A 12,758-nucleotide genomic window follows, 5' to 3' on the forward strand; every position below is an offset into this window, starting at 1 on the left:
AAGGGGGAAATACAAGAAGAGTTGTGTACTGTCCATCAAGAATCAAAGAGCTCAGAGAAAACTTACATGCCTACATGTCACAAGGTATTTATTTATTTATTTATTTATTTATTTATTTATTTAATTGAATTAGAGAGGGGGGGGGGGAGAGAAAAAGAAACATGGATTTGTTTCACTAATCTATGCATTCATTGGTTGCTTCTTGTATGTGCCCTGTGACTGGAGATCCACCCATAACCTTGGCATATGGGGACAATACTCTAACCAACTTAGGTTTTATGAAGGCAAAAACTAAACAAGATAAGTCATGAATAGTTTCACTGTACAGAGATCAACATCATTACATTAGTCTAAGGAAGTATATTAATTTGCTATTTATGGAAAGAAAACAAATCAGTAATGTCAAAAAATGTAGGGAGGCTATTTTTACCTCCTCAGAGAATATATTGTTTCTAATTACTTGGAAAAGTATTTTCAAATAAAAGTTGATGAGCTCATTCCCAATTCTTTTTATTCACTAAAGTACTTTCTCTAAGAATTACTACTGGATAAAATGTACAATGTAGTAATCTGGGAATTAAACACATAAGATTTAGAAAGCTTTAAAATAATTTATTTTAAAATGAATAGGTTATTATAGAGATATACTACTAGTATACTGGCAAGTGTCTTATCAAGAAAGTCTTAGTGTCCAAAGGAAGATTATCAACTCCAGTCAGTGATTCAACCCAGGTACAAAACTTCTCTTTTCTTACCACTCAGCAAGAAGCACAGCAGTAACTCTTGTTGCTGGACACCAGAACTATAATAGGGTTTACTCAGAACCAAGTGAAAACCAAAAGAATGCACCAAAATATTTGCTTTGATTCTCTCTCATCATTGATGTTTCTATCTCTCTCTCTCTCTTTCTCCCCCACCCTTCCTCTCTGAAATCAATAAAAATATATTTAAAAAAATATTTGCATTGACCTTCTTTAAGAGGCGTACAGTGTCCCTGTCAGCATGAGGCCCCTACCTGGTCGAGCAGCCCCATGAGGAGCACGGGCAGGCTGGAGTACAGCACGTTGTAGAGGGTGATGAACCAGTCTTCATATGCAGTCTGGGAGGAGATTACAGAGTGTGTTACCAACCAGGAAACACTGGCAGCCTAGTCAACATGCATTCATCTGTTCTGTCAAAGCAGGGATATTCCCAGGTTGAGTGGGACTTCTGCCTTACATCTACACCTGCAGATGGCATAAGTCTGTTTCTATGTAATGGGCAGAATAAAAAACCATTCCACAGAAACTACCCCCTAAATAAGTGGGGGGATGTACCCCAACAAATTTTGGGAAAGGAGTCTATTCTATTTTAATAAAGTTGGAAACCAAGTCAGTGTTTGAATTCTTTTTATGTCCCTTAATGAATGAGAATACATAAAACCCGTTCAAAAGCACATAAATACCATACAAATCTTCTTTACTCTTGTCTTGCAAGTCCAGTATTGCCATTCAAACACTTTCTAAAACAGAATTCGGCTGAATATAAGAACTATGCTTCTGAAAGGGATAAGTAGGGCTGTGCACACACCCATCCTCAGGGTGGGACAGAGGAAACGGGTTTACTCAGCACCAGCAGTTGAATATACAGTCCTGCATGGAAACAGGAAGAAGGCTCCAGCCCTGTTCAAGGTCGCTCCTGGCCCGGGTTCCTGAGGCTGTTCTGATAACCATTTGTCTGTGACATAGCATCCAAGAGGTTTGGACAACCAGAGACACTGGCTTAGGTTCATTTTTCACTAATGATATTTAACACGTTAAGCGCCTAGCCTGTTTTGTCTTCCGGACGGAAAGTATAGTGTCAGTCATCAGTGACTGACTGGGCACTTAATGTGTTAACTGCTGTATCACTATTTTGACATATTACATATGCCCACCATTCCTGTTACAGCAAAAACTAAAACTCCAAACAAATGAAGACAGATCTATGGTCATCTAAAATTTGCATAATGCCTTTAGCCTTGGTCATGATATAATTTTATACTTGCAAAGTTGAACAAATTGTTATCACTGTTCTTTAATGGCAAGGTAACTTAGAAAAACATTTAGGGTGAAGGCATCGCCCCTGTCCCCTGTATTAATCACTTCCTGCTTAAAGGACCTCAAAGGGTCTCTTTCCTGTCCTGCAACCTGACTGACAGAAAAAAGCCAACAGACCAGGAACAAATTCTGCCCCTTTAAAGGCAAAATAAGACATTGTTAAAGTACCAGAAACACTTTAGAAAAGTAATCCATATCTTAATCTGTGCCTCAGCTATTAAGAGACAGAATACCAAAAACTGCCAATCATATAAATAATAATGATATTACCTGTGCAGAGTACCCGTTGAAGAAGGAGTACCAGAAATGAACCAAAGTAAATGCAAAGTTTTTATAAAAGAAGTATCGTAGGAACTTGCACATCCTGATGTAAGACCACCGGCCATGCACCAGTAGCAGTCTCTGCAGGTATCTGAACTGAGCAAAGGAATAGTCACTGGACATGACAGCTTGCATGCCTTCTTGTCCACTTATTCCAACACCAATGTGAGCAGCTATGGGGCAGAGGGAGAAGATACTGTTAGTCATAAACCTATTTGAAGGCAAAACGTTGAGGTGATAATGTTTCCATGGCAAAACAAAAAGCTGACATTCATGGAATAATATGAAAATTCTTGCTCTCTAGCCTCCACTCCACCTTCTGAACTAATTTCAAAGTCAGAGGTAGTAGTTATCAAATAGTGCACATGGTTGGGCCTTCATGAACATTTGTGAAAGGATCTCAGGTGAATGCAGAATTCCAGTCAGATTATCTGCCCAGCTCATAAACCATCCTTCTCACCCAAAGGGTGAGCCCTAATGTGTCTCTGACTCCCCAGCCACAGCTGAGTCAGCCATGGGCAGACACATAATCTGAGGTGGATACTATGAATTGATTCTCAACCTTCATTCCATCCTGTTCTAATTGAAGATGGGAATGCCAATAAAAACCCTACATTGCCCAGACTCCCTTACCGCTAGGTTCTTTGTGAATTAAGTTCCACTGTTTTGACCCCCTTGATAGATGGAAGAAGTGAATCAAAGCCCAGCATCACCTTCCTATTTTGGCATTTCTACAACAGAGTTCGTGTCCATTCTCCGGCTGTCAGATGTTGACTGAAAGAGGTTTGGACAATCAGAGACCTCTTAGGTTCATTGAAAGCTGCAGAGGCTTCTTATTTGAAAAGCTCTGCAGAGGAGCCTCACAGTAGAATCTCCTCTAATGAGGAATACTAGATGTTAGACACGCAGCCTAAAACCAGCTTTTTCAGTCCATCCAGAGCTTTTTTGAGTACTCCGGCCCCTGTATTAATCACTTTCTGCTTAAAGGACCTCAAGGTGTCTGCTTCCTGTCCTGCACCCTGGCTGACAGAAAACCCAAGCTGGGCCCATCAGTCTCTGGGCATTTGGAATGAGGATTAGGATGTGTTTGTGTTTAAAACTTTAACATGTAAATTCTTGAGGTGTGGGATGGATATATTTCTGAGGGGTTCTGAAGGCAGAGAAATGTCATTTAGAGAGAGGGAGAGACAGACAGAGATGGGGTTCCTGGTGAAGCCTTGGGTCCTGGCTCCAACACCTTCTGAGGCCTGGCCTTCTTGGGCAGCATGAGACATCTTTGTATCTTTTAAAATAAACTTCTTGCCCTGTCCGGTTTGGCTCAGTGGACAGAGCGTCAGCCTGCGGACTCAAGGGTCCCGGGTTTGATTCCGGTCAGGGGCATGTGCCTTGGTTGTGGGCACATCCCCGGTGAGGAGTGTGCAGGAGGCAGCTGATCGATGTTTCTCTCATTGATGTTTCTGGCTCTCTGTCCCTCTCCCTTCCTCTCTGTAGAAAACCAATAAAATATATTTTAAAAAAATAAAAATAAATTTCTTTTGTCTTAAGCTAGTGTTAGTTATTCCCCAACACAAGTAATCAAAAGAGTTTTAACTAAGTTACTATTAAACTTTCAAAAACTTATTTATAGCCTATCATTACCTTAAGACACTTTTTTTTTTTTTTAATGTAGTGGGGAAGGTTTACGGAATAGATAAAAAATGAGTCACAATTTTATCCATCGTTCCAATAGTCTTTAAATTGTGTATTCAATGTAGAGAATTACACATGTTTTCTAGGTCTCAGAAGTCATGAGAGGAGAGACAGACAGTGAGATCATTCAAGAGAACATGTGTTTGGAGAACACAACCTATTACTCAGACTCTGAGAAGTGACTGCCAACCCAGCAGGGTTTCCAACTAAAAGAAGCTCCAAAAAATCCTTCCCCATTTGCAGAACACAAGGTCTGACAAATTCAAAATGGAGTCATTTGTGCAAACCAAGGTTTTCAACAATATTATGCAATTCTAAAAAATAGAATAAATTGCATCTCATTCAATATATATGACCTCTTTCAACGCATGCAAATAGTTCACTTGACTGATCATGATTACCAACTACTCTTTCCTATCCAACCACGGCTTTCTTTCCTGAACAAGCCACAGAGGGAAATGTTGAGATTATGCTGGAGCTGAGGCCGAGAAATGCCTGCCAAACTTTATCTTCTGAGCAGACCAAGGACAGTGTGTGAAATGATTCACAGGGTGATTCAAGGCAACTGAACAGATGCACTTCATAAGGCCACACTGACTTTCCCCCTAAAATCTAAATATAGATTTTTCTGAAGTTCCAAATATGGTTTTAAATGCCTCTTCAAAAGACTCCATAATTCCTTAACAAACAGATCATTTCCTCAAGCTTGTTCATTCTCAGGGTCTTAGACCAAGAAAACCACCCACCAGTCAGTAGACATCTTTAGGCACAAGAGGAGAGGGCAGCATATGAGAGTCCTAGGATCCTTGCTAGGGGAAGAAACATGGTGGGTTGCAATTTCCTCTGCTTCTACTGCACTTACTGCTAAACATGAAACCTGTTAGCCAATGGTCAGATTTTTTCTGACACTTAAATTTCACTCTACTTTTTTTTTTTTTTATAAACAACAAATATCCCCCTCACCACTGTATATTGTTCTCGATGCAGTTGAAAGAAATTAGTTTTCTGCAAAGTACAAAAAGGCACTAAAAATACTTGGATAAAGCTACTGACTTCCAAGGAAGTAAATGGATGCTCCATAGGTTATATATAAGAGCACCTGCCATAGAACAGCTTAATAAAATTGGTAAGACAACTTAGGAAAAACAAGTCTCTATAAGATCTATGTTGACTTCTGTGATCCCTTTGCTATCAGTTGGTGAACTCAGAGGAACAAAACATTTTCAAGTCTAAATCACAAACCAGAGGGTAAATCTGTAAGGTAACCCTTCCCGCCTCTCCAAACATCTAGGAGTCTGCAGTATAACTGAATACAAATCATGTTTGAGTTTCTTGCTCTTTTTGGCACAGCTAGTTGAGTTACTGATATATAATGGAAGAGAAAGAGCTAGGTGCAGAGGAAATAGATCTAATTCAGAGCAAGAAATGCCATTTGCATGGTAGCACAAGCACATGCAAAACACAGTACAGAGGACTTAAACTGGTAGTGGTGAGAGACACATAATAAAAAAGCAAGAAGACGTACATCATACAGCTGACTCCTGTCGAAGAAGATAAAGTCGGAATACCCTTAGTATATGTCAAGGAGGAGAAGAGACTCTAAGAAAAGAAAGACAGATTCATGAGTCACAACACAGGGTGAATATAAAATCTAGTTATACATAATGCATTAAGATACCCAGCACAGCAGGATGTGCATATACACATCTGTAATAATAAAAATGTAATATGCTAATTAGACTGGACGTCTTTCTGGATGAAGCTGGGGCTGCAAGGGAAGCCTGGGTCCCGGGTGCCTGCCAGCGGCTGGAGGAAAGCCCAGGTCCCGGGTGCCAGAGGGAAGCTGGTGCCGGCAGCTGGGGGAAGGAAGGCCTACTCTTGCATGAATTTTGTGCATCGGGCCTCTAGTGTAGTCATATAATTGCTCATCCTAATAACATCACAAAGCTGGAGGTGACACCAGAGATAATTTTCTTGTTTTTAGATGAGCATGTTGGCAGTAGGATGAGAAATATTCAAGTCTCCCTAGTTTGGGTATTTTCATTACAAGATCACCCTGAAGTAATATAGGGAGGGGAAAAAGGACCAGGATTCAGACATGTTGATGAGGTTTGGTTCCACATCCTCTAATACGCACACAACTGTGTTTCTCTGTATGAATCCTTTAATTTGTGGGAACCTAGGGTCCTCAACAGCAGGAGGACCCTTGGCAGTATTTCAGGGAGGTCAAGAAGCCAGTGAGACCATTTTGGAGCTTTGCTTCAATGCCAAATGTGTTACTCTGAGCTCACTGCAGGTCTCCCAATGTGAAGTTCTAACAGATTTATCAAAGGCAAGAAGAAAGCTTAAGGGAGGGAGAATAATCTCAAAACAAATACCAGAAAGAGTTCAACAATGTATACCAAGCTTAGCAAAATTTTTAACAAAACTGACTAAATAGCAGGACTTTTAATAAGCCCCAAAGAAACATGGGAGAAGTTGAAGGAGAGGAAAAAAAATCCAAACACATAAAAGGAAACAAGGATATATTCACCCATATGGAACTTGTCTTCTATTTGGCATTCTGCAAGGAGCACTGTCATGCCTGCTCTCTCCTACTCGATGGGCTGTAAACTACCTGAGGGCAGGGTCACAGGTGTAGCCATCCTGGTAGGGCACCTTTATTAAATATCTGCTTTAGGAAAGCCTGAGCAATAAGCTTGGAAAAAACTACCCTCAAAGCTGTTCCTGCCATCAATTTAGTAATTCGGGTTGCGTTGGCTGTCTGTGTAAGACTCACTTTTGATCATGTTTACATCATTGGCTCCGTCTCCAATCGCCAACGTGATGGCTTTCTTGTACCTCTTCACCAGGTCCACCACCATGGCCTTCTGCTTGGGGGTGACCCGGCAGCAGATAACCGCACTGCACTCGCAGGCCAGGTCAACAAAGTTCTTCTGCCTCTGTTCTTTTTTTGCTTCCAGCCTCCTTTTGCTTTGCGTCCGCATTCGTCTTTCTTCTTCTGTCCTTGGGAACTTCAGCTTCAGAATCTTACTTGTTTTGGTCTTTTTCTCTAGAAGAATTTCATTCTGTGAAATCACAAAGGGAAAGAATTACTACCATTTTAGTTTTTATATCAAGAGTCCCATTTCCTGCCCTGGCCAGGTAGCTCAGTTGGTTGGGCATTATCCCATGCACCAAAAGGTTGCCGATTTGATTCCGGTCAGGGTACATGCCTGGGTTGCAGGCTTGGTCCCTGTTAAGGGGCATGCAGGAAGTAGCCAATTGATGGTTCTCTCTCACATGGATGTTTCTCTCTCTCCCACTCTCTCTAAAAATCAATAAACTATTCTTACCAAAAAAAAAAAAAAAAAAAAGAGTCCCATTTCCCAAGGTTTTGATGATGGGAAAGGATAATTCTTGGCTTATATCATTGATTACATTGTTCTATTTATTAAAAATCTACTATAAACAATTAGGAAATAGAAAAATGTACAAAGAAGAAAATTTAAAATAACCATAACCATTGATTGATAAATCAGGTATAACCACTATTACCAGTTTGCTGTAATTCCTTTCATGTACCATAGAACATTAAGTTTCAAACTTGGGAAACTGCATTTTCATTTATTGGCTAAAAGATTTTTGGGTTGGTAGTTAATATGGCAAAGCACCTAAAATTGGTCCATAATGAACTGCTTTAGTTTGAGCCAAAGGCACAGACACCCTAATGATATACGTACCAACCAAGAGCCAGTGATTATTAAGGCACGATTTCCGCCGGGTGGAAAAAACGGTTCCTGCACCTGGGGTACAAATTTTGCATATACTCCACCTTTATTCCTCTGGTTTTCTATTCTTGTGTTAAGAAGAGCACTGGGGGAAAGAAATTTAAGTGTTTAAAGTGTTTAAAGTACAAGGCTGGAAACAGGCCCTTCAGTGTGAGATAATTTTGGCATACTAATATAATCTCTTTTTAACATTTTGGTAAAAAAATATAACATAAAATTTATCATTAACTATTTCGAAGTGTACAGTTCAATAGTGTTAAGTATATTCACATTGTTGTAGAACCAATATCCAGAATTTTTCATCTCTCAAAACTGAAACTCTGTACCCATTAAACAACTCCCCAATCCTCCTTCTCCCAACCCCTGCTACTTACCACTCTACTTTCTGTTTCTATAAATTTGACCACTCTAGATAACTCATATAAATGAAACCATACAGTATTTCTCATTTTGTGACTGGCTTATTTCACTTAGCATAATGTCCTCAAGGTTCATTTATGTTGTAGCATTTGTCAGAATTTCCTTTCTTTTTTAAGGGTGAACAACATTTTGTGTATCCATTCATACATTGATGGACATTTGGCTTGCGTCTGCTCTTGGCAATTGCAAATAGTGCTGCTATAAGTATAGGTGTGCAAATATTCTCTTTGAGTCCCTGCTTTTAGTTCTTTGGGATAATACCCAGAGGTGGGATTGCTGGATCATGGTAACTTCATTTTTAATGTTTTTGAGGAACCATCCTACCATTTCCATAGTGACTGCACCATTTTACATTCCTACCAGCAGTGAACAAAGAGTCCCAATTGCTCCATATCCTTGCCCACACTCAATATATATAATAGCTATCCTAATGGTATGAAGTGATATTTTATTGTACTTTTAATTTGTATTTCCCTCATGATTAGTGATGTTGAACATATTTCATATGCTTGTTGGCCATTTTTATATCCTCTTTGGAGAAATGTCTATTCAAGTCCTTTGCCCATTTTTTAATGAGTGATATACAACCTAAGTTTTAATTCCTCCACTATGGGGGCACCATGTTCTTGGTGCTTCATTATTTGCCAAAAACAGCACAGGAAAGATACAATTGAAAATATATTCACAAAAACACAGAAGGAAGACAATCTTAATCTGAATTATAATACTGGGGTGAAACCTACTGTATTATGAATGAGGGCTGTTCGGCAGAAAGAAACTGATTTCCACATAAAGTCTGGTTTAGAGAAATGCTCAGTGCTTTCTATCAACACATGATTGAGAAGACCACATATAGCACATTCATGTGATAGCAAAATGAGCACAGGATTTGGGAGTGGAAGAGACTGTAATTATCTTATCCAATCTCTTCATGTTACAAATAAGAAAATGAAGCCTGGCAGAGATGATATGATTTGCCTGCAGCAGGTTGATGGGAAAACAGGAATGAAGACTCGGGTCTCCTAACTCTCAGCCCCGGGCTTTCCTCATTACACACACTGAGCCATTACTTTTCACCTTCAAGAACAGCTTTCTCAGCCTCGACACTATTGCAGTCTCAGGCCAGATCATTCTTCATTGAATGTGGCTATTCATTGGACGGTAGGATGTTTCGAGCACCCCATTGTGCTAACCTGACTCCAGACATTGCCAGATGTTCCATGGAAGGCAAACTTGCCTCCCACTGAGAACCACTGCACTAGGGGATTAGTTATCTATCCATTTTCCACATTAATTTGATTTTTATTTTCAAGTTGAAATAAGGAGTGATCCCTAAAAGGCTGGAAGAGAAAAATATGAAGTTACCCATTCAAACTATTCTATAGGATGGTGCATCTAGATCAGCCGTGGGCAAACTACAGCCCGTGGGCCGGATCCGGCCCGTTTGAAATGAATAAAACTAAAAAAAAAAAAAAGACCGTACCCTTTTATGTAATGATGTTTATTTTGAATTTATATTAGTTCACACAAACACTCCATCCATGCTTTTGTTCCGGCCCTCCGGTCCAGTTTAAGAACCCATTGTGGCCCTCGAGTCAAAAAGTTTGCTCACCCCTGATCTAGATTCTAGAAAGATGATTCATTTCTGTAAAGGTAAACTGAGCTAAGAACATGGTCATAAAATCTGCTACTTGCATTCACTTTATCTTCTAATTTAGCTCAGAGCCCAACTTTCAACACTTTTAAAAAAGAGAACAGAAATATATTGTCTCCTATCTATAAGAAATAAACAAAACCATATAGTAATTTAGTCAGATTACTTGAAACCAAGAAACTACTTAAGTCGACACATTAGTATTTATTTGTCCATTGCTATTTTTCAAGACCTAACAGCACAAAGAGGCATGATTTATATACCTCTATTCAAACAGAACTGATCTACTTAAGATTATAAGGCTACCGGTTTTGTTTGTCTAATTTAGCAGTGTGCCTAATACACGGAAAGAACTCAGAAACTCTATCATCATCATTAGAAGGAAGACTAATGACAACCATCAACTCCCTCACCATCTTAACAGACCAGGCTGTATGTTAAGAGCTTAGTTAATTGGCCTTGAGGCATCGTAAGGAAAAGTCTTGAGGAATAAAAGGAGCTAACTCTCAAGCCAGAGGCAAACACATCCTGGTGACTGTGTACAGCACATGTGTAGCTTCATAACAAGTCAGGGCTTTTTCCTTATACACTTCCAGGTCCGCTGCACTCTTATTTAGGGCCAATGAGATACTTCAACTCTGAACTATCAGGCCTGCCCAACTAGACAAGACTACAGATGTAACCAACCACCAAAATTTCCCTCCAGGCAGGATTGTGGGGGCTTTCTTCTATTTTCCCTCGGAAAGGTACAATTCCTAGAAAAGACAATACATGAATATAATTCACGTTAATTTGTATCAGCAGACAAGTCCCGAGGACTTCTAAGGAATGGGGAACGATGGCCCCCGGAAGGCAAATAAAGGCCCCAAGCTTCCCTACAACATAAGGCCCTGTGGTACAACCGTGGTAATGCGGAGCTGCCTGTTGTTCTTTTGCTTCATGTAAATAGAGGAAGCTGCCTGAAGTGACAATCTAGCTCCTATCTCCGTATCTGTGTCGTCTACACCCAGTCTTGTGTTTATAAAAACGAGACATTATTCGCATCCTGTAGGCTTGTTACTTACTTTATATCTTCCCCATAGCAGATAGTAGTTTCTTCAGTAAGAAGTTCACAGGCAAATCCTATATTTTCAGCAGTTTCTACAGCAGAAAAAAATGAAGTCAGATGTCATTCCTACTGATGAACTTAATAATCAACTTTATCTAGTAATAATGATTTTTTTCAATTAATAAAATAGGCAGATTCAATCAACTCTGCTGTTTTTCCATAACAATGTATAGAAATCACAGTTTAAAAAATCCCTCTTTCTGTAATAAAGTAAGTGTAACTCAGTCTGGTTTGAAATCTTTTCAATAATAAAATGTGCTATAGCATCAAATACATTTATTAACTGATTATTTAATCAATCATTGTTCACTGAAATCCTAAACACATTCGGTTCATGTGGTTTAATCATTCTGTTATTGGGGGTGTGGAGATAACCAGTTCCATCAACCTTCATTCATACAAGGCTCCTATTGAAGACTTTTTCCCCTTTTGTATTACCATCCATTGGTATTTTTTTAAGATTGGGACTGTGCTTCCCGGAGCCTAGCAGAGTGTGGGACCCACTGCTGTTGTAAATCAAAGCAAGAGAAATTATCTGGTTTCCCGTGGAATGTTGGGGATTAAAGTATCTACCCCAACCAACTCTGTTCATTTCTAAATTTAAAATCTTCCCTTGTGTATGAAATTTTAATTATATTTTCAAGCAATAAAACAAGCAAGAAAATAATAGTTGTTCACTGTTTGTTATTCTAACCCATGCCAACAAATGGCAGTGCTGGGACGGACAGAAGGGACACGAAGGACGGCCCCTCAGGACAGCAAGCCACGTCTGGCTGGAGAGATAAGACTGACCACAATCAGCAAGATTCAATCAGGAGCTCAAGTACAAGGAATAAATGAGGGAGTATGGGGAAGGACACAGGGTGGGCTGGGATAACAGAGAAAGGTTTCTTAGGGAAAGTGTTCATGTCCCAAAGAAAGGCCAGTGTTTGTGCAGGATGGAAAGTCTGAGAAGGTCATCTCGGGCACGGAAACAGGAACTCTGAATATTTGCGAGTAAACAGACATGCTTCCCTACACAATGAATTACCCTTTTTGTCTCCAGTAAGCACCCAGATCTTAATGTCTGCTTTTGCAAGTTTTGAAATGGTTTCTGGGACTCCGTCCTGTAGCTTGTCTTCAATAGCTGTAGCTCCCAATAGCTGCAATGAACATTAAAAATAACAACAATGAATTAGCAAATAAGCAATATGTTCTGTAATAACAATTTGCCAACCTACAAAGAGAAGAAGGGCTAATTATGTACCCTAGTTGGTTCTCTACTGGAGTGGATGGCTGGCATTAACAGGGAGGGTTGCTGTGTTTCACACCCCAAACCAAAATAACCAAAATAGTTTTTCCTAAAGTAATTGATCAAGTCAACAATGCAAGAACAAAATCAAGGACAATAAAAACACACTTTCATTATGTATATGTTACTTTAAACAGACATAAGTCAATTCTTGCTAAAGGTCATTACTATTTGCTGGACATTTTCCATTAATCTAAACTGTACAGGCAGTGTTTAACTCTGAAAATTTAATTTACAAATGGTATTTTTTTCTTGTTTCAAGAGTTTGCAAAATAGAAATTATTTCAGTAATTCTCACTATGTACTAAGTATAGTCTTGCTTGTTACTGTGTAAAAATCATAATTTTAATAAGTGATATAATAATCAGAATAGAACCTGTTTTAATGCTTTCTGTTTCTCATAATGGCAACTTGTATTTTGCTTGCT

The 12,758-nt window shown here is 39.3% G+C and overlaps 1 protein-coding gene across 3 annotated transcripts in view; it reads right to left on the minus strand.

Moving 5' to 3' along the window:
• Positions 1-12,758, minus strand: part of ATP8B1 (ATPase phospholipid transporting 8B1) — a 113,875-nt gene that overhangs the window by 6,241 nt on the left and 94,876 nt on the right. For all 3 annotated transcript variants that reach the window (XM_059706194.1, XM_059706192.1, XM_059706193.1), the window contains 6 exons: positions 12,071-12,182; positions 10,997-11,072; positions 7,811-7,943; positions 6,868-7,156; positions 2,349-2,572; positions 1,016-1,099 (listed from right to left, as the gene is read on the minus strand). In XM_059706194.1, coding sequence (XP_059562177.1) covers positions 1,016-1,099; positions 2,349-2,572; positions 6,868-7,156; positions 7,811-7,943; positions 10,997-11,072; positions 12,071-12,182 — 918 coding nt within the window. The remainder of the gene's footprint in view (positions 1-1,015; positions 1,100-2,348; positions 2,573-6,867; positions 7,157-7,810; positions 7,944-10,996; positions 11,073-12,070; positions 12,183-12,758) is intronic.

This window comes from Myotis daubentonii, chromosome 8 (genome assembly GCF_963259705.1).
Source record: "Myotis daubentonii chromosome 8, mMyoDau2.1, whole genome shotgun sequence".
NCBI lineage: Eukaryota > Metazoa > Chordata > Mammalia > Chiroptera > Vespertilionidae > Myotis > Myotis daubentonii.